A 23602-nucleotide genomic window follows, 5' to 3' on the forward strand; every position below is an offset into this window, starting at 1 on the left:
GTCTTGTAGCCACTGCCAGTAGACCACCGGCACCCACTGCCCCCAAAGCCAGCACTTCAACCACAGCAAAAGCTGCTGTTGGTTCCGTTTTAAGGACCGCCAGGTATGCATGGCTATCATAATCAGAAAGCGAGTTATTGAGTAATATCAAATTCATTTGTTTGCAGTTGAAAAACCCCTTTTTTATTTTACTAACAACACTGTATCATCCCTTTCTCCCTGTCCTTTGTTGTTCCTGTTCGTCTTTCACAAACATCTTCCCCATCTCTGAGATCTTAACTACAGTACCCTCCATAAGTATCGGAACAGTGAGGCCAATTCCTTTATTTTTGCTGTAGACTGGAAACATTTGGGTTTGACACCAAAATATGAATATGAGACAATAGATCAACATTTCAGCTTTCATTTCCAGGTATTCACATCTGGATCTGATACACAACTGAGAAGATAGCATTATTTGTAAAGGAACACCACATTTTTAGTTGAGCAAAAGTATTGGAACAGATAGACTTAAAGTGAATAAGACTTAATATTTTGTTGCAAATCCTTCGCTTGCAACAACTGCATCAAGCCTGTGACCCATTGACATCACACAACTTTTGAATCCTCCTTTTTGATGCTTTTCCAGGCTTTCGCCGCAGCCTTATTCAGTTGCTGTTTGTTTACTCTCTTCAGTCTCCTCTTTAGCAGGTAAAATGCATGCTCTATAGGGTTTAAGTCTAGAGACTGACTTGCCCAGTCTAAAACCTTCCATTTCTTGACGCTGATTAACTCGTTTGTTGTTTTTGCAGTGTGTTTTGGGTCATTATCTTGCTGCATTATGAAGGATCTTCCAATCAGTTTGGTTGCATCTTTCTTTAAATTGTCGGACAAAATGTTTGTGTAAACTTCTGAGTTCATTTAGCTGTTGCCATCATGTGTTACATCATCAATGAAGATTAATGAGCCCAGAAGAAGCCATGCAAGCCCAAGCCATGACATTGCCTCCACCGTGTTTCACAGATGAGCTCGTATGCTTGGGGTCATGAGCAGATCCTTTCTTTCTCCAAACTTTAGCCTTTCCATCACTTTGGTAAAGGTTCATCTTGACAACAACACAGTAACACATGATGGCAGCAGCAAAATGAACTTAGAAGTCTACAGAAACATTCGGTCTGCCAATTTAAAGAAAGATGCAACCAAACTGATTGGAAGATCCTTCATCATGCAGCAAGGTAATGACCCAAAAAAACTGCAAAAACAACAAAGGAGTTCATCAGGGGCAAGAAATGGAAAGTTTTAGACTGGCCAAGTCAATCTCCAGACTTAAACCCTTTAGAGCATGCATTTTACCTGCTAAAGAGGAGACCGAAGGGAGTAACCCCCCAAAACAAACAGCAACTGAATGAGGACTGGAAAAGCATCACAAAAGAAGAATGCAAAAGTTTTGTTATGTCAATGGGTCACAGGCTTGATGCAGTTATTGCAAGCGAAGGATTTGCAACAAAATATTAAGTCTTATTCACTTTAATTTACTTTAAGTCTATCTGTCCAATACTTCTGCTCACCTAAAAATGTGGTGTTCCTTTACAAAAAATGCTATCTTCTCAGTTGTGTATCAGATCCAGATGTGAATACCTGGAAATGAAAGCTTAAATGTTGATCTATTGTATCATATTCATATTTTGGTGTCAAACCCAAATGTGTCTAGCCTGGTCCAACCAGACCATCGTACTTCATTTCATTTGTACAGAAGGTCTGGAAGTGCTGTAATTGGCAAACGTTCACTCACTTGGAGGCGGGTGTCTGTCGAAGTTTAAAACTATTAGATCTGCCCAGTGCCACTCTGGATTAGCCAACCAATCGCATCACGTTTGGTCGTCACGTGTGTCATGAGCCGGCTTCTGGCGGTGCGTTCCAGTTGTACTGGGAACTCGGACATTTCCGACTTCACTACATATTGTAGTCTATGAATCTACCGGTACCTGGCAACAGTAACTTGTTAGAGCCTAACGTTTAGTTATTTGGACGAGAAAGGTTTTAGGCGTCCATACTTTCGCGAGCAGATGCACTGGAACACAGACAGGTCGGAACTCGGAACTACCAAGTCGGAAATCTCCTTCTTCCGAGTATAAAGGAACGCAGCATTCAACTGAAACTGGAGCGCGACTTCGACGTCATCGTTCTCAGCCACTCGCTCTGTTCGCTGATTGGACGACTGTAGATTCTCCGGCTAAAGCTGGGAAATGCACTGTACACCCAGACTGACTACTGAAGGGAAAATGAAATTTGGCCCGAAGTAGGCGAGCGGGCGGAGCCAGGCTAAAATGTTTCCAGTCTACAGCAAAAATAAAGGAATTGGCCTCACTGTTCCGATACTTATGGAGGGGACTGTATGTAGTTCCCCATTTAAAAACTGTGAAGAGAGAATGTGACTTTGTTTATCTTGATGCCCTGAAAGAGAGCAGTGCAGAACAATGTCCATTGTGGGCTTTGGGCCGTTATTGAGTCAGATTTTGCTTGACTGCGAGTCATGTTAGCAGAAATAACCTGAGACAGAGAGCCTTAACAGAGGCAACGATACTGAAGAACTGCCGCTTTGTCCCAAACAGACCCCCTGGCAGAAACCAGCCCCACCTCCCCAGGGCACAGAGCTATTGACTAGGATCATAATCCCTCTCATACTGAGCTGGTGGTTTGGATAGAGAGTGCTCTAGTTGGACTAAGCTTGCCCAAAAGGCTTTTTCCAAATGATCATTTTATTTTATTTTATTTTATTTTATTTTTATTTATTATTCTTTCGGACAATTCCACACAATACACAATTTTCTCTTGCAAATATTCATACATCATACTTTGTGTTGTCCGAAGGGAGACGGAAGAAGCCAAAGGCTTATCAGGTCCCGCCCCCATTTCATCCATTGTAGAATTCCAAAGTTGACCAGGTCATTAAAGGCCTACTTCACCGGTTTGAATATGAAGGTGTATTGAATTCTGAGATCCTATGTAGTATAAATGTGCAAAAAAAATTTAAATCGGTTCATCCTAGTCTGAGAAAAGGCAGAAACACAGTGGTTGACACTAACGGTTGCCCGCTTGCCCGGGGCAACTGAAAATAATGTTTGGGCAAGTTGAGATTGCTTCTTGGTTGCCCAGACGGGCAAGTGGATTTTAGAGGGTTTGTCTGTAGTCTAGGCTATGTATTCATGTGTTTTACAGTCTGCAAAACATTTTTTTTCCCGCTAACTAACACAAAATAGATCGGCTATATTCGCAATTGAGCAGCTGCGCGCGGCAGCCAGCAGCATCACGGTCGCTCTTTCGCACTCGATCTCTCTATCTCTCTCTCTCTCACACACACACACACACACACTACACACACAGCCTGTGTGCGCGCAGTTTCGCTGTCTACGTTCCGAAGGCCGGCTCTATCCTACGGACCTGGTTCCGCTATATTCAAAACCCAGAAATCAATAACGTTTGAGCTTATCGATACGGCTATGGAGTCCAGTAGGCTAGGTCACATTATATCATTTTAAATATCGAGTCGGGTCATCTTCATCTAATTAGGCCTACTTCAGCGTATTATTCCATCACTGGACCGCATCACGGACTGTAAAAGTGTTTTACCTTCGACTGTCTTGAAGAAACTCCTTCAACCCGCTCCGTCTCCAAAAAAAAAAAAAACTTGTCTGCTGAGCCGCTGCCGCTGCAGACGGGCTCCGCACCGTCTCATCATTCATTCAATGCAGCGGTGATCAACAAACGAGAGACTGTAGCAAGTCCCGCAGTTAAAAAATCGGATAGTTTTTAAATCCATATTCAAATCTGCAGGATAAGACCTAGTTAGCTAAAAAAAATCGCAAACGGTTCAAATGTGATGTGTTCAGGTCGGCTCAGTAAAATGATTATTAGGCACAGGTCAATAAAATGACATCATGATGTGTTCAAATGTAACATCAAGAAAATAAGAAATTTTAGTTTTTTGCGGGAAGCTTGAATAATAGCCTACAGTTTGGGTAAAAAATTGTTTTCCCAGCAATATAAACTAAATAGTAGGCCTAAATATGGAATTATGACCTGCTTAAAGTCCTATCCTGAGCTCTGCTCATCATATAAGCAATTAAAGCAATAATACCAGTTCTCTTTAAACAAAATAATAGAAAGGTATCGATAAAGATTTGGATTGTGGAGTCTTTATAATGGTATCAATATGAATAGAAATGAATGATCCCCCTCTTACTTACAGTATAACTGGGCAATAGCTTTAACATGGTGGACTTTAATCATTTTATGCCACACGATCACTTTTTGGCAATGTGACCGTTTTAAATAAGTAAAATTGTTCTGTGGAAGCTAACATTCAGCTTGACTCTGAGCTAGACTGAGTTTTCTGAGCCCCTGGGCAAGGTGCATGGCAAAAAGAGGCCCTTTCACGATGCTGCAGCAGGACCAAGCGCTTGGTGTAGTGTGTGATGTCATGATATATAGGCTTATATGAATTGTTGTTCGTTTTATGTGGTCAGGATGAGACTAGTAAGCAGTGTTTGCATTTAAGAGATAAGAGATCGCTAAAATGTATAATTCAATTAGCCTATACTGTATATATCATTGTTTAACAGTTTTTTTGGGCAAGTGAACACAACATTCGGGCAAGTAAAACATTACCTGTACTTGCCCTATGGGCAAGTGCATTTGAAACCTTAGTGTCAACCCCTGGAAACAGTGTTTTTTTTAACCCTATATTTCTCCTTCTCGTGACATCACAGAAAGAGAAATATAGGGTTAAAAAAAACTTACTTTGTAAATATTACTGTGATGTCTTTTACTGTGACATCACAGTAATATTTACAAAGTATGTTTTTTTGGCCTTTGTCCAATCCATTCACCTGCAAAGGTGAATGGATTGGTTTTTATCTGACTAATAGTCCCAAAAATCCGATTTATCTTTGTTGTGTTTAATACTGTGGCGTGGCAAGCTAAGAGTGTGTGGGGAAGGGTGTTTACATAAAGAAGCTTGTCTTCCTGAATTAAACAGATATTTAAACTGTAAGCATCTGATTACAGGAGCTTTTTCCCTGGGCCTCTCAGCTTGAGACACAGAGAGGACAACTTGTGGCAGATGATATGTGTTGCATGTTGTGCCACCTGCCTGGCAAGGTGGCACAAAGTCACTGGCGTGTCGAATCCTTTGTGTAGTAACAGTAGTAGTGGTGTGCTTTTCAGTCAGTGTTGGTGTTCGTGCTGTTTCTCTGGCAGAGTCAGGCAGTATCCCCCAAAAGACCAATCTCTTCGCTCAAACAGTGACTTGCACTAATCATGACCTTGAACATGGTGGCCATAACAGATTTTAAGGGTGTAGAAGGATTTGACAAACTACCTAATGAGATTACTTAGCTGCAACAAAATAGCCTCTTCCTTGTTATTAAAGCACAGTAGTACTTTTTTTTTCTTCTTAATGTTGCAATATATTGTTGCCCCAACTGGCACACAGGAATGCACATCAACATTTTTACGGTCAAGTTTCTTTCAGGTAGACCTATTGATGGAAATAGCAAAGGCTGTCAGTCCAGTATTCTGTTTTAGCATACTGCCTGTGACAAATTAAAAAGACAAGTCTCTCATTAAATATTCAATTAAATTGGTCCAAAGGGAGCAATGAAAACCATGAGTATCATTCATGAGGAGCAAATGGGATTTTTTGCAGATTGCGTTCAACTGCTATCTCCTGGAGAAATTATTTTTGCCTGGGGAAAGTGGCAATAAGACTTGATAGGATATGAAAGAAAATGGCTGGATCTGTGCTGAGCACACTTACTGTACGCAGTAATGTGGCAGGTGTGTCATACATGTGTCTCAGCACAATCCATCCAAACGGGTGAATCTCACCATACAAGTGGTCAATGAGAACTTGAAAACTGTAGTAGTCAAATGTTTTGAAGGCTTGCACCTGCTTTGCTTTCTGCTCTCCTCTATGGTGGGTTATGGTGTCCTCACTGCCTAAGCAATCAGTCTTTGTCCACCCCACCCCCTATTTCAATCTCAGTTATTTCGCCCCATGTCCCTTTTGTCATGCCGTCTCTGCATGTAAATTGTTGGGCATTTGGCTAGGACCTTTTCAAGCCTTCCCAACAACCCATTTTCCATCTCGTTGGCATTAATTATTTAGCTGCAAATATAGAAATGCAGAGTATAGTTGTGTATCATGAGGAGAACAGGAGAACAAGATTATGCCTTCATGGTGCTGAATGATCGGGACGATGATTTCTATTAAATGGGTCACCTTTGGGAATGACCAGTATTGCAGATTGATAGTACCTTTTGGTTCCTCTGATACAGAATATTCCCTCATTATTGATCAACTGAATGGGCTATTAAGTACAATTTAACCACACCAAAACCATTACTCTGGCCTTAGAATAATTGCTTTCTTTTTGGGCAACACACTTTTTTCTTTTAGATTTGTCTGCTCCTTTCCCTTGCTCATCTCCCATATACTTCTTTGTTGTCCCATTGGAGATTAAACTGTCATTTACCCCCGGCAGTCTTGGCAGGAAAGCGAGATTACTGTCCCCACAGAAACGGCCCATGGCATCCATCACTGGGACAGTTGGGGCCTAGGGCCTAAGCTCCAACACTACCAATGCTATTGCTAGGCTGCAACATTTCGTCTTAACTCTCGACTGACCTGATTCAGGCCCTCTCAGACTCTTTATTGTCAAGGAGATAACTGTAGGCCCACACAAACCCTAGGAATGTGTGCTCCTCTCAGTAAGGAGTAAGACGACTGGTTTTGGACGGCCTACAAGCCAAACAAGGTATTGTTTGGGCACTCCATTTCCATTTGTTGTCCTGGAGGGTGCTCTTGAAATGATGAGGAGGAAAATCGGCGAGGACACAAACATTTGTGTTTTAGACTTCATTTTATTTGTAAGATGCACCTACTGCAGCAAGGATAAAGTGTACTTTCCCGGGAGAGCCCTCGCCTTTTTGGCTTGATTTAAAAATCGAATAATAAAATCTACAGTGGTGGGTATGCTAAGGCCGTCTCCCAGCAGCATTTTTAAGACAGGGACAAGAGGAAAGAGGGAGTCATGGATGATGCATGGTAGGGGAGTAGGTGTGGCTTATGTTTACACTTCTGTCCAAGCAGATGTTGCAGCTGCTCAGTATTTTAATACATTGTTATACAAGGTTGTTTGCATCTACTGTAAACACTCCAAAGCAAGCTATAAAGTGTATCAATGTCCTTGTGCTGACCTTTTACCTCATGAAGACATTGTGTTTGGTCATTAGAACCCTGAAGAAGGCTGTGTAGTGCCTCTCATCCTCCCTTTGGACTGTGATTTGTATTGATTTCAACTCTGTGTTGGCAGGAAATGAAATCCATACTAATACACCAACAACACACAACCACCAGCCACCACCTACAGGCAGTGTGTGGAGTGCAGACATTAGTGGGTCTCTAGCTCTCTGTGCCGTCCCTCTGGATCTAGCCTTTGAGTTATGACTCATCTTAAAATAATGGACGGGGGAGGGGGGTTATATTGTGTCTGTGACCTCTCCTTACCCCTCTTTTATTCCCATCACTTAACTCTTATCTTCATTTCTGTCTCTCGGTCTGATTTAATTTTTCAGTCTCACTCACGTTTCCCTTTTGGAGAACGCCGACTCAATTGTATCCGCTTTGATTCATGCTATAATTGAGCGGCTCCATCAATTTTTATTTTGCCTGGACATGAAAACAGCCACAATTAATGCATAGTTTTTTTTCAAAAGTTCAGACTCGTGCCCTTTTCTCCTGTCTTGCTTGTATTTCTTACTGTTGTGCATCATTACCTTACATTTGTTCGGAGCAGATTTTGATCTAAGTGCATACTCCCAGTGGGTGGACTTGACTTCACATTACAACCCAAATCTCCTGTCTGATGGCAGCCAATTACAATATCCTTATTAGTCCATGTCTGTGATGTTGCAGTCTGATCTTGGAAAGAAAAAGGTTATTGTAATGGCTATTGTAATGTGGGAGCAGCATCTGTGTGCTGGCATGCTACTCTACTGGAAGCCAGTCATTGTGTCTTTGTCAGTTCATGTCAACATCAGACCAAGTCCAAAAGAAGACATAATGGAGATTTTTTAAATTGGTGGTCAGGTCACACAGTTCCTTTAGGCAATGGTTTTTTAGCTTGTTTTTTTTTGGTTCTTAAAGTGAATTGTTTTTATTAGAAACGGATGTCAAACAAATGATTTACCATGCAGAGGTCTGGCATTGTTTTTTTACACCAGGGTTTAAGTGTCGAAAAGAGGTCTTGTACTGCCTGCGGCTGATGACTTGCTCATTTACTAACTTTTTTTATTTGTAGGCTAGCCAATGCAGTAGTGCATTGCATCACACACTATGTCAAATTCTTGGAGCATGACAAGATAAATGTATTGTTTGAAGATCTCACAGAAACCAGTATAACAGAGCAAAAGATTCAGAGTTTATGTATGCTACTGCTTCTGGACTAGTATCCCTGCCCTTTTTTAAGCCTGACTTACAGATCACAGAATAGTCACTGGACGTGTCACTTGTCTGATTTGACAAATTGAATACCATAAGAGGTTGTTGGTGTATGGAAATTGCTTTAGTTGCGTTGAGCTGATCAGAGCAGGACTGTTATTGAAAGAAGACTTGCCGTTAGGTCTTCACGTGTCCCTCACTAAGGCCCTAGAATTCATAACTGAGTGATATCACATATGGGACAAAAGTATAATGTATCAAGTTTCAGGTTCCGTTCATTCATTGCACTAGGCTTTGGCTTTGGATGTGGTTATTCAAATCTGTTTTTTTACGAATGTTCTCTCTCTTACATATCCAATCAACTTAGCCCAGTATAACAAGTAGATTTGCATTTGTGATGCCCAATGGGGAGAGGGAAAGAGGCGGTGTTGGCAACGCTTACATTAGCTGGTAAAGAGTTGGTGATTTATTATATCAAATAAAAATTGTCTGGTTCATCTCTCAAATATGGCTTTACCATCAGGTTCAGTGAGGTATGATGCTATAGACAAGGATAACACAGATTCCGGTCGCAGTTTTCGGCCCCTAGTTGGCTTAAAGGTAACTTTTTCTGCAAAATACACTTTTCCATGTTTTTTCAACATTGATACGAGTCCCTGGTTTGACTAGAGTCCCAAAGTGTGAGACAAAACAACCCTCTCTTGTTCTATACCTCTGCCTTTCTGGAAATCCTGTAAAAAAAAAAGAAAAAAAAGAAAAGTCAGATTTATCTCCATAAGGGCAGAAACCACGCTTAGTGGTCAGTTAAGTGACTGAGCTAGGAGCAGAGCACATGCTGAATCCTATTGCTTGTCTATATGCAAGAAGAGAGGATGATAGGAACATTTGTTTCACTTGTTGTAGCTGCAGTTGGAGTGACTGTGTGGATTAGTGCATTGTCACATAATAACTCCTCCAGGCTGAGCAGTAGACCGGGAGCTTAATAATTGAGTTAAAGCCATGTTTTATTTCCTCCTCCCCAAACTGCGCTATATATATATATATATATATATATATATATATATATATATATATATATATATATATATATATATATATCACATACACACACACAGGTCCTTCTCATATAATTAGCATATTGTGATAAAGTTCAATATTTTCTGTAATGTCCTGATAAACATATATATATATATATGTGTATGTGTATATATATATATGTGTATGTATATATATATGTTTGTATGTATGTATATATGTATATATATATGTATGTACAGTATCTCACAAAAGTGAGTACACCCCTCACATTTCTTCAAATATTTCATTATATCTTTCCATGCGACAACACTGAATAAATGACACTTTGATGCAATGTCAAGTAGTCAGTGTACAGCTTGTATAACAGTGTAAATTTACTGTCCCCTCAAAATAACTCGACACACAGCCATTAATGTCTAAACTGTTGGCAACAAAAGTGAGTACACCCCTAAGAAAAAATTTCCAAATTGGGCCCTTTGTGTCAATATTTTGTTTTGCCATCATTATTTTCTAGCACTGCCTTAACCCTCTTGGGCATGTAGTTCACTAGAGCTTCACAGGTTGCAACTGGAACCCTCTTCTACCCATTCATGACGACATCAAGGAGCTGGTGGATATTAGAGTCCTTGCGCTCCTCCATCTCCCATTTGAGGATGCCCCAAAGATGCTCAATAGGGTTTAAGACTGGAGACATGCTTGGCCAGTCCATAACCTTTACCCTCAGCTTCTTTAGCAAGCCAGTGGTCGTTCGGAGGGGTGTTTGGGGTCGTTATCATGTTGCAGTACTGCCCTGCGGCCCAGTTTATGAAGGGAGGGGATCATGCTCTGCTTCAGTATGTCACAGTACATGTTAGAATTCAATTAACTGTAGATCCCCAGTGCTGGCAGCACTCATGCAGCCCCAGACCATGACACTCCAACCACCATGCTTGACTCTAGGCAAGACACACTTGTCTTTGTACTCCTCACCTGGTTGCCGCTCCACACTCTTAACACCATCTGAACCAAATAAATGTATTTTGGTCTCATCAGACCACAGGACATGGTTGCAGTAATCCATGTCCGTAGTCTGTTTGTCTTCAGCAAACTTTTTGTGGGGTTTCTTTTGCATCATCTTTAGAATAGGCTTCCTTCTGGGATGACAGCCATGCAGACCAGTATGATGCAGAGTGCGGCGTATGGTCTGAGCACTGACATGTTGACCCCCCACCCCTTCAAGCCCTTCAGCAATGCTGGCAGCACTCATACGTCTATTTTCCAAAGCCAACCTCTGTGTACGACGCTGACCACGTGCACTCAACCTTCGTAAACTGGACCGCAGGGTGGTATTGCAACATGATAACGACCCCAAACACACCTCCAAGACGACCAGTGGCTTGCTAAAAAAGCTGAGGGTAAAGGTTATGGCCTGGCCAAGCATGTATCCAGACCTAAACCCTATTGAGCATCTTTGGGGCATCCTCAAACAGAAGGTGGAGGAGCGCAAGGTCTTTAATATCCACCAGCTCTGTGATGCTGTCATAAATGGGTGAAAGAGGGTTCCAGTTGCAACCTGTGAAGCTCTAGTGAACGACATGCCCAAGAGGGTTAAGGCAGTGCTGGAAAATAATGGTGTCCACACAAAATATTTACACTTTGGGCCCAATTTGTAAATTTTTTCTAAGGGGTGTACTCACTTTTGTTGCCAGCAGTTTAGACATTAATGGCTGTGTGTCGAGTTATTTTGAGGGGACAGTAAATTTACACTTTTATACAAGCTGTACACTGACTACTTTACATTGTATCAAAGTGTCATTTATTCAGTGTTGTCCCATGGAAAGATATAAAGAAAAATGTGAAGAAATGTGAGGGGTGTACTCACTTTTGTGAGATACTGTATATATACAGTATCTCACAAAAGTGAGTACACCCCTAACATTTCTTCAAATATTTCATTATATCTTTCCATGCGACAACACTGAATAAATGACACTTTGATACAATGTCAAGTAGTCAGTGTACAGCTTGTATAACAGTGTAAATTTACTGTCCCCTCAAAATAACTCGACACACAGCCATTAATGTCTAAACTGTTGGCAACAAAAGTGAGTACACCCCTAAGAAAAAATGTCCAAATTGGGCCCAAAGTGTACATTTTTTGTTTTGCCATCATTATTTTCTAGCGCTGCCTTAACCCTCTTGGGCATGTAGTTCAGTAGAGCTTCCCAGGTTGCAACTGGAACCCTCTTCTACCCATTCATGACGACATCAAGGAGCTGGTGGATATTAGAGTCCTTGCGCTCCTCCATCTCCCGTTTGAGGATGCCCCAAAGATGCTCAAAAGGGTTTAAGACTGGTGACATGCTTGGCCAGTCCATAACCTTTACCCTCAGCTTCTTTAGCAAGCCAGTGGTTGTTCGGAGGTGTGTTTGGGGTTCTTATCATGTTGCAGTACTGCCCTGCGGCCCAGTTTATGAAGGGAGGGGATCATGCTCTGCTTCAGTATGTCACAGTACATGTTAGAATTCAATTAACTGTAGATCCCCAGTGCTGGCAGCACTCATGCAGCCCCAGACCATGACACTCCAACCACCATGCTTGACTCTAGGCAAGACACACTTGTCTTTGTACTCCTCACCTGGTTGCCGCTCCACACTCTTAACACCATCTGAACCAAATAAATGTATCTTGGTCTCATCAGACCACAGGACATGGTTGCAGTAATCCATGTCCGTAGTCTGTTTGTCTTCAGCAAACTTTTTGTGGGGTTTCTTGTGCATCATCTTTAGAATAGGCTTCCTTCTGGGATGACAGCCATGCAGACCAGTATGATGCAGAGTGCGGCGTATGGTCTGAGCACTGACAGGTTGACCCCCCACCCCTTCAAGCCCTTCAGCAATGCTGGCAGCACTCATACGTCTATTTTCCAAAGCCTACCTCTGTGTACGACGCTGACCACGTGCACTCAACCTTCGTAAACTGGGCCGCAGGGTGGTATTGCAACATGATAACGACCCCAAACACACCTCCAAGACGACCAGTGGCTTGCTAAAAAAGCTGAGGGTAAAGGTTATGGCCTGGCCAAGCATGTATCCAGACCTAAACCCTATTGAGCATCTTTGGGGCATCCTCAAACAGAAGGTGGAGGAGCGCAAGGTCTTTAATATCCACCAGCTCTGTGATGCTGTCATAAATGGGTGAAAGAGGGTTCCAGTTGCAACCTGTGAAGCTCTAGTGAACGACATGCCCAAGAGGGTTAAGGCAGTGCTGGAAAATAATGGTGGCCACACAAAATATTTACACTTTGGGCCCAATTTGTAAATTTTTTCTAAGGGGTGTACTCACTTTTGTTGCCAGCAGTTTAGACATTAATGGCTGTGTGTCGAGTTATTTTGAGGGGACAGTAAATTTACACTTTTATACAAGCTGTACACTGACTACTTTACATTGTATCAAAGTGTCATTTATTCAGTGTTGTCCCATGGAAAGATATAAAGAAAAATGTGAAGAAATGTGAGGGGTGTACTCACTTTTGTGAGATACTGTATGTATGTATATATATATATGTATGTATATATGTATGTTTGCCATAATGTCCCCCTTTCAATTTCCTCCTCTTTTATTGTTTTGTCTCCTCACTCTTGACTTTGCTCACCTTCATTACTTTTCCCTGTTATTTTCTTGTTTTCATTATTCTCAGCATTGAGTTTTGTATCCTCAGAATCCAAAACCCATTCGTTCTCTGCTCCCATCACCATTAGTTGCATCAGATCTCATCTCCTCTTCCTTTCCAGTAACAATTTTCTTCGTCTGTTAAAGCTGCTCATTCCTCATTCGCCTTTTGACATTTTTTTCTGTCTTTGTCATTCCACTTGTCATTACATCCCATCCTCGCCTCTTGGGTGTAATTGGAGAATGAAGGAGGCATTTCGCTGTGGCAATAGATAGATGATGCTGTGCTAATGGTTTCCCATTGTTGAAATTGATTTTGTGGTTCACATTAGGACATGTCATTTATCTATGCTTGCAAGTGCATGTAGAAGTGGAGCATCATGTTTCCTGATTTAATCTTTGCCAAAAAAGTCAATTGACCACACAAATTAAACTGCTACAACTTGTTTATTTTAATTTTTTTTCCAATGTTTGAGTGAACGTGACTTTCTTTTTCTGCTTTCAGGCCTACAACAGGTCCCTCAACATCTCGACCTGCTACCAACACATCCAGGCCCACCACAGCTACAACCAAGCCCTCCACCACTGCAACTGCCAAAACTGCTGCTTCCAGAGTTACCACAGCATCCTCTACTGGCAGGACCACAGCAGTACAGCCTCCAAAAACTGTTGCTGCTAGGAAAGGTAAGAAGCTACACCTTGTGCTTCAGAAGATTGTCTCCTGGTCAGAACATCTGACGGCTTTAGACAGGTTCAGTTCTTATATGAATATGTGATGACATGAATCTATGACCTGTTATGAATATGAACTAGAAGTATAATTGTAATTGTCTAAGCTCAAATAACACAAAGGTACTCGACTAATTATGGTTGAATCACAAAATTTGAAAATGTTTTTATTGTTGCCAATCCTTTTTGGTGAACTGTTTTTTTTTTTTTTTTTTTCTTTGCACCAGATGTCAGTCGACCAGCAGTTGCTGCAATGGCTAAGAAACCTACAACTGCTTCAGCAACCGCTGCTTCCAAAAAACCTGAAACCTCTAAACCCACAGCCACCGTAAAGCTCACTGCTGGCTCCAAAGTGTCAACAACAGCGAAGCCAGTAGATGCAAAGGTGTCGCAGTCCAAAACTCAACTTGCTCCAAAGTCTACTCCTATAAAGAAACCTGCCGCTGCTAGTCGGTTTCCTGCCCTTAACAAATCGCCCCTTGGCCGAACCCCACCTGCCTCTCCAGCCAACAGCAGCACCGCTCAGGCAAAACGTGGCACCAAACCCTCTCAGGCTGTCTCCTCTTTCACACCTGTCAAGAAGACCGGGGTTTCAAATAATACCACACCTGCTGTGACGGCACAGAGAGCTGCCAGTGCAGTGTTGGCAGCTGCCAGTGCAGCGACTGCGCTGGTAGAAAGCCAAACGGAGGCTACAGTGTCGTTGCCACAAGGATCATCCCTTGCTGCCTCCGTAAAAGAGGAGGTCCCACTCTTGGCCCAGGATACCACACCAGACGTGGTACCTACCTACCCAGAGATTCCTCAAACCAAATCAGCGTCTTCCTCACCTCCAGAAAGTCCTGTCAGAACAGCATTACCAAAAACATATCCACCCCAGGAGCAGCTAGAAAGCAGTGCTCTCTTACTAACAACAGAGGAGCAGATCCCTGCCCCATTGGGGCCTACAGTAGCACTAGTGGCCTCCATTGCAGACCTATCCGAGGAGCCTGTTTACCCTTTATCTGACCAAGCCCCATCCACATCTATGGCCCTCCCAACGCTAAGTGTCATCCCTCAGATAGTTCCTCCCACCAATCTAAATGAAGAGGAGGATGAAGAGGAGAAGGAGGGAAGCCAGCTTGTTTCTGAATCTGAAATGAGTGGAACCACGCAGCCCACAGAGGAATCGCGTCCCGGGTCGGCTGGACCGGTAGGAGGGTCTGCATGGAGGGCCGGTGGTGCCTTGCTCTCTGAGCTGGACTCTGAAGAGGTAAGCGGCAGCCAACAGGGTGCGTCTGAGTTGAGCGCCCCTGGTGTCTTGGAGGGCACAGAGAGCATGGATGATCTGGGAGACGGCAGTCTCAAAGGTGCGATTGATATGGAAGGAGCCTCAGCAGGTTCCCCAGACTTTGAGAAGGTTCCCGACATACCAGTTAATGACTTTGATGAGGAGGAAGACATCTACGAGGATCGTGTGTGTGATATGGAAGTGGGCTCAGAGCGCGCGGATGAACCGCAGAGACCCAGGCATGACAACGATGTGGACGAGGAGGATGACGAAGATGTAGAAATGGCTAGTGAGGGGGTGACAGAGAGTGGGCTGGAAAGCTACGGAAACGCAGATGAAGATGACTTTGCTGAGGATGAAAGGCTGGACAACTTAAACAGGATGGCTCAGCCGCCTCCCCCTCCTGCGCTGCCCTCTGCCCCTGCTGCACAGTGGGACCAACCAAACCCCTTTGCTGATCCCTGGGCAGATCCTCTTCAGCCACAGCAGGTTCTGGAGCAAGTCTCCCAGCCCATACAGGCTGCAGGAGGGGCTGCAGAAAGCCCTTTGGCAGGCCCTTGGCAAGCAGACTCTGAGACCCCGACTCAGACCCAGGACCAAGCTTGGCTAGAAGTAAGCTCTAGTTCTTTTATTCCTGAAAACCAAGAAGTTGCCCATCATTCCACAGTCAAAGGTGATCCTCAAAATCTGGAAGCCCAAATGTACATGGATCAGTCCAACTCAGCCCCGATGCAGAACCTGGCCCCGGCCCCCCTCTCTACCCAGGGAATGTCTCTGTCAAGCACCCTGAGCAGTGAGACCAGCACGCCCGAGGAGCTCGGCATCTACAATCCAGACGGGATGCTCCAGCCTCAACCCGCGGCAGCAGCAGTGACTTCCCCACAGCCTGACCTGGACGACCAGGATCTGGGAATCCACTTGGAGGAAGAAGAGGAGGCCGAGGCGGAGACTCTGCCTGCTGATGAAGTCCTGGGAGGCCCCACGACCGCCCCCACTTCCAACCCCTCCTCGTCCTCTGGAACAGAAGACGAGGCCAGTGACACAGAAGGAGAAGCTCAGTTGGAGGATTCTTTGGAGAGTCCAGCGGTGGTGAGCAACATAACCTTTGACAACCAGCCTCCAGCCCAGCGCTGCCTGTCCACCGTGGAAGAGGGAGAGGAGGTGGTGAGCGGCGGTGCAGGTGAAGATACCACCCCACCTTCGGCTACGTCGTTGGCATCTTACGGCTTCGACACCATGACCACGGCTTCAAACTCCAATGCCCAGTCCACAGGGGAGGGCTGCATCAAGAGCCCCGGCATCTTCTCCCTGGAGGAGCTGCCCGAGGAGGCCAAGGAGCCCTGCCCGATCCCACAGCCTCACACCCAGCCGTGCCTCGCAGAGCACCAGTATATTGAGTGTGAGAAGCAGGAAGCGGAGTCTGCCGAGCAAGTCAGGGGGGAAGTGCCGGGATCGGAGGAAGCTCTGGATCCTTCGTCAACTCCCAGCACTTTGCAGCAACCAGAGGAAGCCCCAGATGACATCCAGCCTCCCTACTATTCCACTATCTGTGAAAAGACTGAGAACTCTTATGCAGGTAACGTATAGATCATCATCTATATAACAGCCTAGTTAATGTCCCCTAACTCCCCTCCGGCCCCGTTCCAGCCTCCCCACAATATCTCACTGTTGTAGTTACCATCGTCAGTGTTTTTCTTGAATTATCTGGGGGAGGACATAATCAAAGCATAACAAACAACAGCCAAAAAAAAACAGAGAGCAAAAAAAAGAAGAAATAAAGAGGACAGCAGTGGCACTTCTCCTCTTATATAACATTTCCGATGATGAGTATATGGCTTCAATTCCTGTATGTGCAATAGCTACTACTATTTACTCCTAATGTTAGCGCTCCTATAATAGCTGGTTGCTATTTTAATTAACACAGAATGATGTGGTTGCCCTGAACTGGCTTGGATTTGATTTGTCTGCTTACAGCTCTTAAAGAGGGATAACAAAAAGATGACGCTTAACAAAACAATTGTGGAATGAACTGTTCATCTGTATATTTACCCCAAAGCTTTTTGCCGAACAAAGTTGATAACTGACCATGAGGTGTTATTGTATATTCCTGTTTGATTTTGTTCTCCTACCTTTATACGATACAGACAATCTTCCTTATCCCCAATCACTCCTCATCTCTTCTTGCACTTTAAATTGTACCCTGCCTTTTTCTTGTGTTTATCCATCTTTTGAAGTAATGAACCTTTAAGATTAAATAAAGATTAGATTTATACCATGATGTACTCTCACTGTACAGTTTTATTGAATTGGGAGTGGATTGGAAAGCATACGTATGGTCTATGGATCTGCGTGCGAGACAAATCATCACCACTGGTATTCATTTCAAGGTCTGACAAACTTCACTAGTGGTTCTATATATCTCATTATATATAGCAGACACTTCCACTCAGTCAACCATTCAGCCAAAAACCCATCATTGCTTTACTACTGCCACACACTCGCACTGACTCGTACTTAAGTCCGGACCTTTCAATTTGAAAACTGGACATGATAAACAGAGGAACTCATTCCGCCAACGTCAAAGACGTTAATGGTCTGAAAACCACATAAAGGGAATACATCGGCCTCAAGTTGATCAGACAACAGCAGACCCCCTAATCCATGGATCGAACTTCGACATCACAAGCAGCAAAGAAGTGTGACATCTCTTCATCAAGCCTCAAGAACCGAACCCTCCACATTCTGCTGCTAAATTTCCCTCCAGTCCACTGGGTGTGTTGCTGTTGTAGCTCTTTCTCTACTGCCTTTTTTCAGGCATTCTTATTGCCCTGTTCCACAGCACTGTATTAACGTTAACTTGTGCTTATGCATGTCACTGTTGCATTATGACTTGACTTTCACTACGTTACTTTGGACTGGTTTGTTCAGGGTCCGCCAGATAGCTTGGCTCTAGGACTTGATGTACTGTACTTCAGTTGGAAAAAAATGTATTCCTTCTAAGGCCAAGCTATTATTTGGAGTTTTCTTGTGATGCCGGACGTCCATGATGCATGTAGAGCTTTTGCATGTACCACTGGTTGACTAACTATAAACTTCATTCACGGGTGATGACGGTTTAAGCTCGCACTTAGCTTTTCTGTGGTTAATTATCACCATATTTGATAGTGATTGCATATACAGGATGTTGGCTGCCATTTTTTTTTTTTTTTTTTTTTTTTTTTTGCACAAAAATCCTTCTTTTTGGGTACCGTTTAAAAAAAAATAAAAAATTTGAGGAAAAAATTCACATTTGCTCTCTGCTAAAAAAAAAAATCTCCCCAGCTACCACCCCCAGTCACCTCACCTTGGATCACTAGATTATTTTAATGTGCTCACTGCTTTTATACAAATACTGTAGCTGCATCACTCTGAATACTTAGCAGGCTGTGTCTGTCACTGCTGCATCGCATTCAAACAATGTCCCACTGTCACTTCAAAGTACAAAACTAGAGTAGTTGCCGGTCAGTTAGGCTACTGGCGGATGTTTGGTTTAGGCTTCACACAATGCTTCCACTATTCCTCCAGCAAGTCTGAGCCTCTGAAGGCCACACCCCCTTTCCCCTCTACATCCTTCTGCTTGTACTCACACTGCACAGCCGTCACTGTCCTGCTGCCTGTCACCTGTTTTTATAACATCACGCTACTGTAATCTTCCTTACCGCTTCCTCTCACACACAGGCTTGGCTGCACTACCGCAGCCTCACCGGCGCGACCACGCAGCGTACCCCAGAACCTACTGTGACATCGTCAAACCTCTCGGCGCCGCGCCCGCCCCGCCCAAGCTCACTTGTGCCGACCTCCCGCCGAGGAGCCTCGGGCAACACGCGCTGAGCCCCCAACTCCGCCGGCTGGAACAACACCACCGACAACTGCTGGAGATGCAGCAACGCAGGGAGCAACAGAGCAACAAACCACTGGAGGAGGCCGAGCAAGAGAGGAAGAGGAGGGAGGAAGAAGAGCTAAGGAAGAAGAAAGACGAGGCTGAAGAAGAGATAAAGAGGAATAAGGAGGAAGTGGAGAGGAAGACGCGAGAACAGGCTGAGGCCACCAAGAACAAGGAAGAGGAGCTTCAGCAGAGGAGAGACCTGGAACTGCAACTGCAGCAGCAACAGGAGGAACTCAAGCAAAGGCAGCAAATCTTGCAGTGGCAGCAAGAACTGCAACAGTCCAATAAAGGTCAGACGCCGCTGCTGTCCCCGTCCTCTGGCCTGTGCACCATCTACGAAGGCCTGGAGAATAGCGACGGAGAGGACACTGAAGGCGAAGAAGATGGCGTAAATGAGCTCAACTTTACTAAAAAGAAGAAAGTGCCTGTGCAAAATATGTCAAATCAAGAGATGGATGGCCAAGACTGTGAAAGGAGCACATCGGGTGTAGATGAACATCGAGAGCCTTCTCCTCCTCCCCGCCCAGACTCTCCTCAGACACCCAGCAACCCTTCCTCCCCTTCCCCCTGTGAGTCTCCAGAGCGTCCTCCGCCCCTGGACCTGGACTGGGGTAAGAAAGTGGACATAGTGCAGCAGCTGATCAATCAGACCCTTCTGCTCAACAGAGATGGCTGCTCCTCCCTACTCCTGCTGCCAGGCGGGGCTGGAGGCACCCTGAGCCCCCTGGAGAGCAGCCTGTGGCCCACCCTGCTGCCTCCCCTCACCCCTCCCTCTGCCACTGTCACCTCCGTTAGTAGTTTCTCCCCAGAGACCACTGGCAGCTCTCCACAGGGAGAGTGGACAGTGGTGGAGCTGGAAACACATCACTGATTGGGACGCAAGTGTGTGTGTGATCAATACAACATCTACAGGACTGTTAAACATTAACAACACTCATTCGGGGAATGAAGGTGACACAATTGCTGTCTATTCAGTATTCACACACAACACACGTGGGGAAAAGGCACACGACAAACAAGGTGATATACACATGCAAAGCAACACACAGACACACACGATTATGCAAATGTCATAATTGCTCCTGGGAAACGGCTGTCAAAACAGTATTTGGGCCGGGGCAATGTGAGAAAATAATACTGGTTATGGGCAATAAGCTTGATCACTTTGTTGACCATTGTACTGAATAATAATGGATTATTTATATTCCCAAGTATTTCAGCAAAATAAATGTAGTGTGGTGTCTAATAAGACAATGTAGAGCTGTTCACACACGTGGGGAGAAAAATCATTATGGGATCATACAGAGCCCTGTAGGTATAAACTGGTGCTGTAGATCAACTTGGGGTTATGAGATGACTAACAAGACAGAATAGCAACAAAAAAATATTTTGGCTACACAATGTAACTGTTTTTTCAGACCTTTTTCTTATCTTTTTGTTATTTCTTCTAAACTACTGAATAAATGTAAATTAGGGCTTAGTAAAATATTCAAATACAGCAATTTTAGCAGGAATAATCACTTCTAGTTTTTCTGTAGGCAGATGCAACTTGTGTTAATCAACATAAAATAGAGCTGTGTCTTAATGGGAGCCACTGCAATAGATTATCCTGAGCGAGAGAGACATGGATTTCTAACTGTACTGTTAAAACAAGCACAAGCAACACAGATTCTAATGCTTTGTGGTGCTATAGTTCCATTGTTGGCTGTTACTCTTAGCATGCATGCCTGTATATTAATGCAAAAAAAAGGTCAAAGGTAAATACTTTCATGCCCTAAATTGAGACCCTCAGGTAGTGCGTACCCACTGCCTTGCTACCACCCCAACAAAGTTAACGGATGAATATGGGACAGGGTGTGGATAGGTTTTTAGAAAAAATAAGTTAACATGGATGTTTTTTCCCCCTTTTTAATTCAGTTAAAAGTACCAAACAATTAGGTATTTAGTCATATTCCTAGGCTATTTTCAAACTTATTTGATTCAAATATTCATTGTTTTGATCAAACTATAAGAACATATGTTTATTATTAACACTGATCCATGGAGTAGTTATAACAAAAAGTATATATTGTCTGGGGTGCTGCCAGCCAAGAACCTGGGTCTCAACTCAGCCACTGAAATTTAAGAAGACAAACAACACTACACTACACTACAGTGAAAACTTAAACCTCTTACCTCACACCTCTGCAAACACAAACCTAACACTATATAATATATAATATAATATAAAATGTCAGTCCTTTTTAAACTCACACCTGAAACCATGCGATTACTGCCAGAATCCCATGATGCATTACTGCTACTGAATGACGAGGTTGGAACTAGAAAAGTTTCTTTATGCCAAATCTCTGCCATTGTCGCACACGGAAAATCAAGGAAATTTGACATAACTTTGTGTTCCTCACCCGCAGCCCAAATTTAATTCAATACACACATCCTTATATTACCTTTTTATTGTGAAATTGGAACACACACTGGACGCTGTGCTACTGAAGAGTGATCAAAGAACAAAGATTCCCAGATCGCATTTAATCAAATGAAAGCCTTTTATTTTGTATCAATGCATATGTGTTGAGTATTGACAAACTCAACTGAAGTCAAAGAAATGTATTGAACTAGAGATGAGGAGGGTCATCGCATTTTTGACAACCTGAGTATGAGCTCAAGCATTCCTCAGTATGAGGATCTTACACTTCCTTAGTAAAGGTCCGGACAAAGTCTAAACTTTTCCATCTGAAACACTGGAGTCAAACTGAGGTTTAAATGATGTGCGTATTATTGTGCTATGAGCTTAGTTAGTGATTAGATTTTTTTAAAAAAACAATGGTAAAACTTAGCTTAACATGGTCAACATCACTGTTCTATTGTAATTCTTTAGAAAGTTGTTGGTCTTCTCTGTTCTCATGTGCACATTTTAGATGCTATTTCAGTCACAGACTACTACAGACACATGAAGCCGGTTATGATATAAGGCCTTCCACACTGGACCAGTACACACATTTTACATTGGACAACAACTGACTCTGGGATTTAGCCGATACTGCTGTGAAGGTCACTTTATTGTGTGATGTGAAGAAGATCATTTAAAAAGGGGGAATGATGGGAGGGTTCAATATCGGGTTATTCTGGGTATTAAGTGTTATGGTTGACACTGTGATGAGCTTTGGTACGGAAGTGTGTGTGTGTGTGTGTGTGTGTGTGTGTGTGTGTGTGTGTGTGTGTGTGTGTGTGTGTGTGTGTGTGTGTGTGTGTGTGTGTGTGTGTGTGTGTGTGTGTGTGTGTGTGTGTGTGTGTGTGTGTGTGTGTGTGTGTGTGTGTGTGTGTGTGTGTGTGTGTGTGTGTGTGTGTGTGTGTGTGTGTGTGTGTGTGTGTGTGTGTGTGTGTGTGTGTGTGTGTGTGTGTGTGTGTGTGTGTGTGTGTGTGTGTGTGTGTGTGTGTGTGTGTGTGTGTGTAAGTCACTGTTTAGGGCAGAAACGTTGAGCCTAACTGTAATATCACAGGTTTTAAGATGAGAGGGAAATTCAGTGTAGCTTTCTGACTGTTTGGGGAACAGAAACCGAAGAGAAAATTATTTTGCACTGAAGTATTTTTGAATCCAGTTTTTATGTGTATTTTGTTCTTGGCTTCTTTTTCTCCCCTGCTCTCCAGTGACAAATACATTAAAGTCTGAATTAAGCTTAATAACTGAATTGAAAGCAGTAGTGAACCAAGTGTGAAATTGACTAACTGACATTTTTTCCCTACACTGTTGATTCCAGCGAGGAAAACCACCACCTGCTATTTTGTCCACTCTCTTATCAAAGCATTTGTGTAGCAGCTGAAAAGCAAGCAGGTGTGTATGCTTTATGTATGTTTGCATTTCCCATACCTTGGGGCAAGGCACATTATCCTTGCTGCATTTCTGACAAAGCTGGACTTTTTCAATGTGCTTTCTTGTCTGTGTAGTGTTTTTGTAGCATTTCTGTGTATATTGTTCAAAAAGACTGTTCACTGTAATGAAGGGAAACTCCACTTTTGTACTTATTAGGTATAGTAGCCCTTAAAGTCATATATAGATTTATGATTGACTAGTCACTAGAGAATGAAGGAAGTTGGTTGTATGTGGTAGATTTTATTCTTTGTTGTAAGTAAATTGCCTTATTGTTCTATGACCAGTCAACAGAACTGATGAGCTCAATGTTTATATGGTCAAACTGAACACAGAAGACTGAACTCTGAGTGAACAAATTGAATTTGTTACTCGGGTTCAAAGTGATTCGATCTTACATTTTGGATATGCATTTATTGAAAATTAAGTGAGTCCTGTGAAATGAAGTGCACAGGAAATCTCACTTCTGGAGCCCAAATCTTGGCAGCTTGTTTAATAAAATTATTATTTTTTTCTAAACTTTCCGAAAGACAGAACTATGTGATTGTAAGTAATTATTTCAATGCAATGTTTCATGTATATAAAATGTTTTTTAATAACACGTCTAGACTTATTTACAACAGTACAAACTGCTCTAAA

The 23602-nt window shown here is 43.1% G+C and overlaps 1 protein-coding gene across 1 annotated transcript in view; it reads left to right on the plus strand.

The window, feature by feature from the left end:
• prr36a (proline rich 36a) overlaps window positions 1–19966 on the plus strand; it is a gene marked incomplete at its 3' end in the record, with an annotated part of 35038 nt that extends 15072 nt beyond the window's left edge. The window contains exons 3-6 of the mRNA XM_080028819.1: window positions 10–103; window positions 13677–13855; window positions 14128–16746; window positions 18888–19966. Of these exons, the coding sequence (XP_079884945.1) occupies window positions 10–103; window positions 13677–13855; window positions 14128–16746; window positions 18888–19966 (3971 nt within the window). The remainder of the gene's footprint in view (window positions 1–9; window positions 104–13676; window positions 13856–14127; window positions 16747–18887) is intronic.
• Window positions 19967–23602: the final 3636 nt, after the last annotated feature.

The sequence above is a fragment of the Ammodytes marinus genome (assembly GCF_949987685.1).
Source record: "Ammodytes marinus genome assembly, chromosome: 6".
Classification (NCBI taxonomy): Eukaryota; Metazoa; Chordata; class Actinopteri; order Uranoscopiformes; family Ammodytidae; genus Ammodytes; species Ammodytes marinus.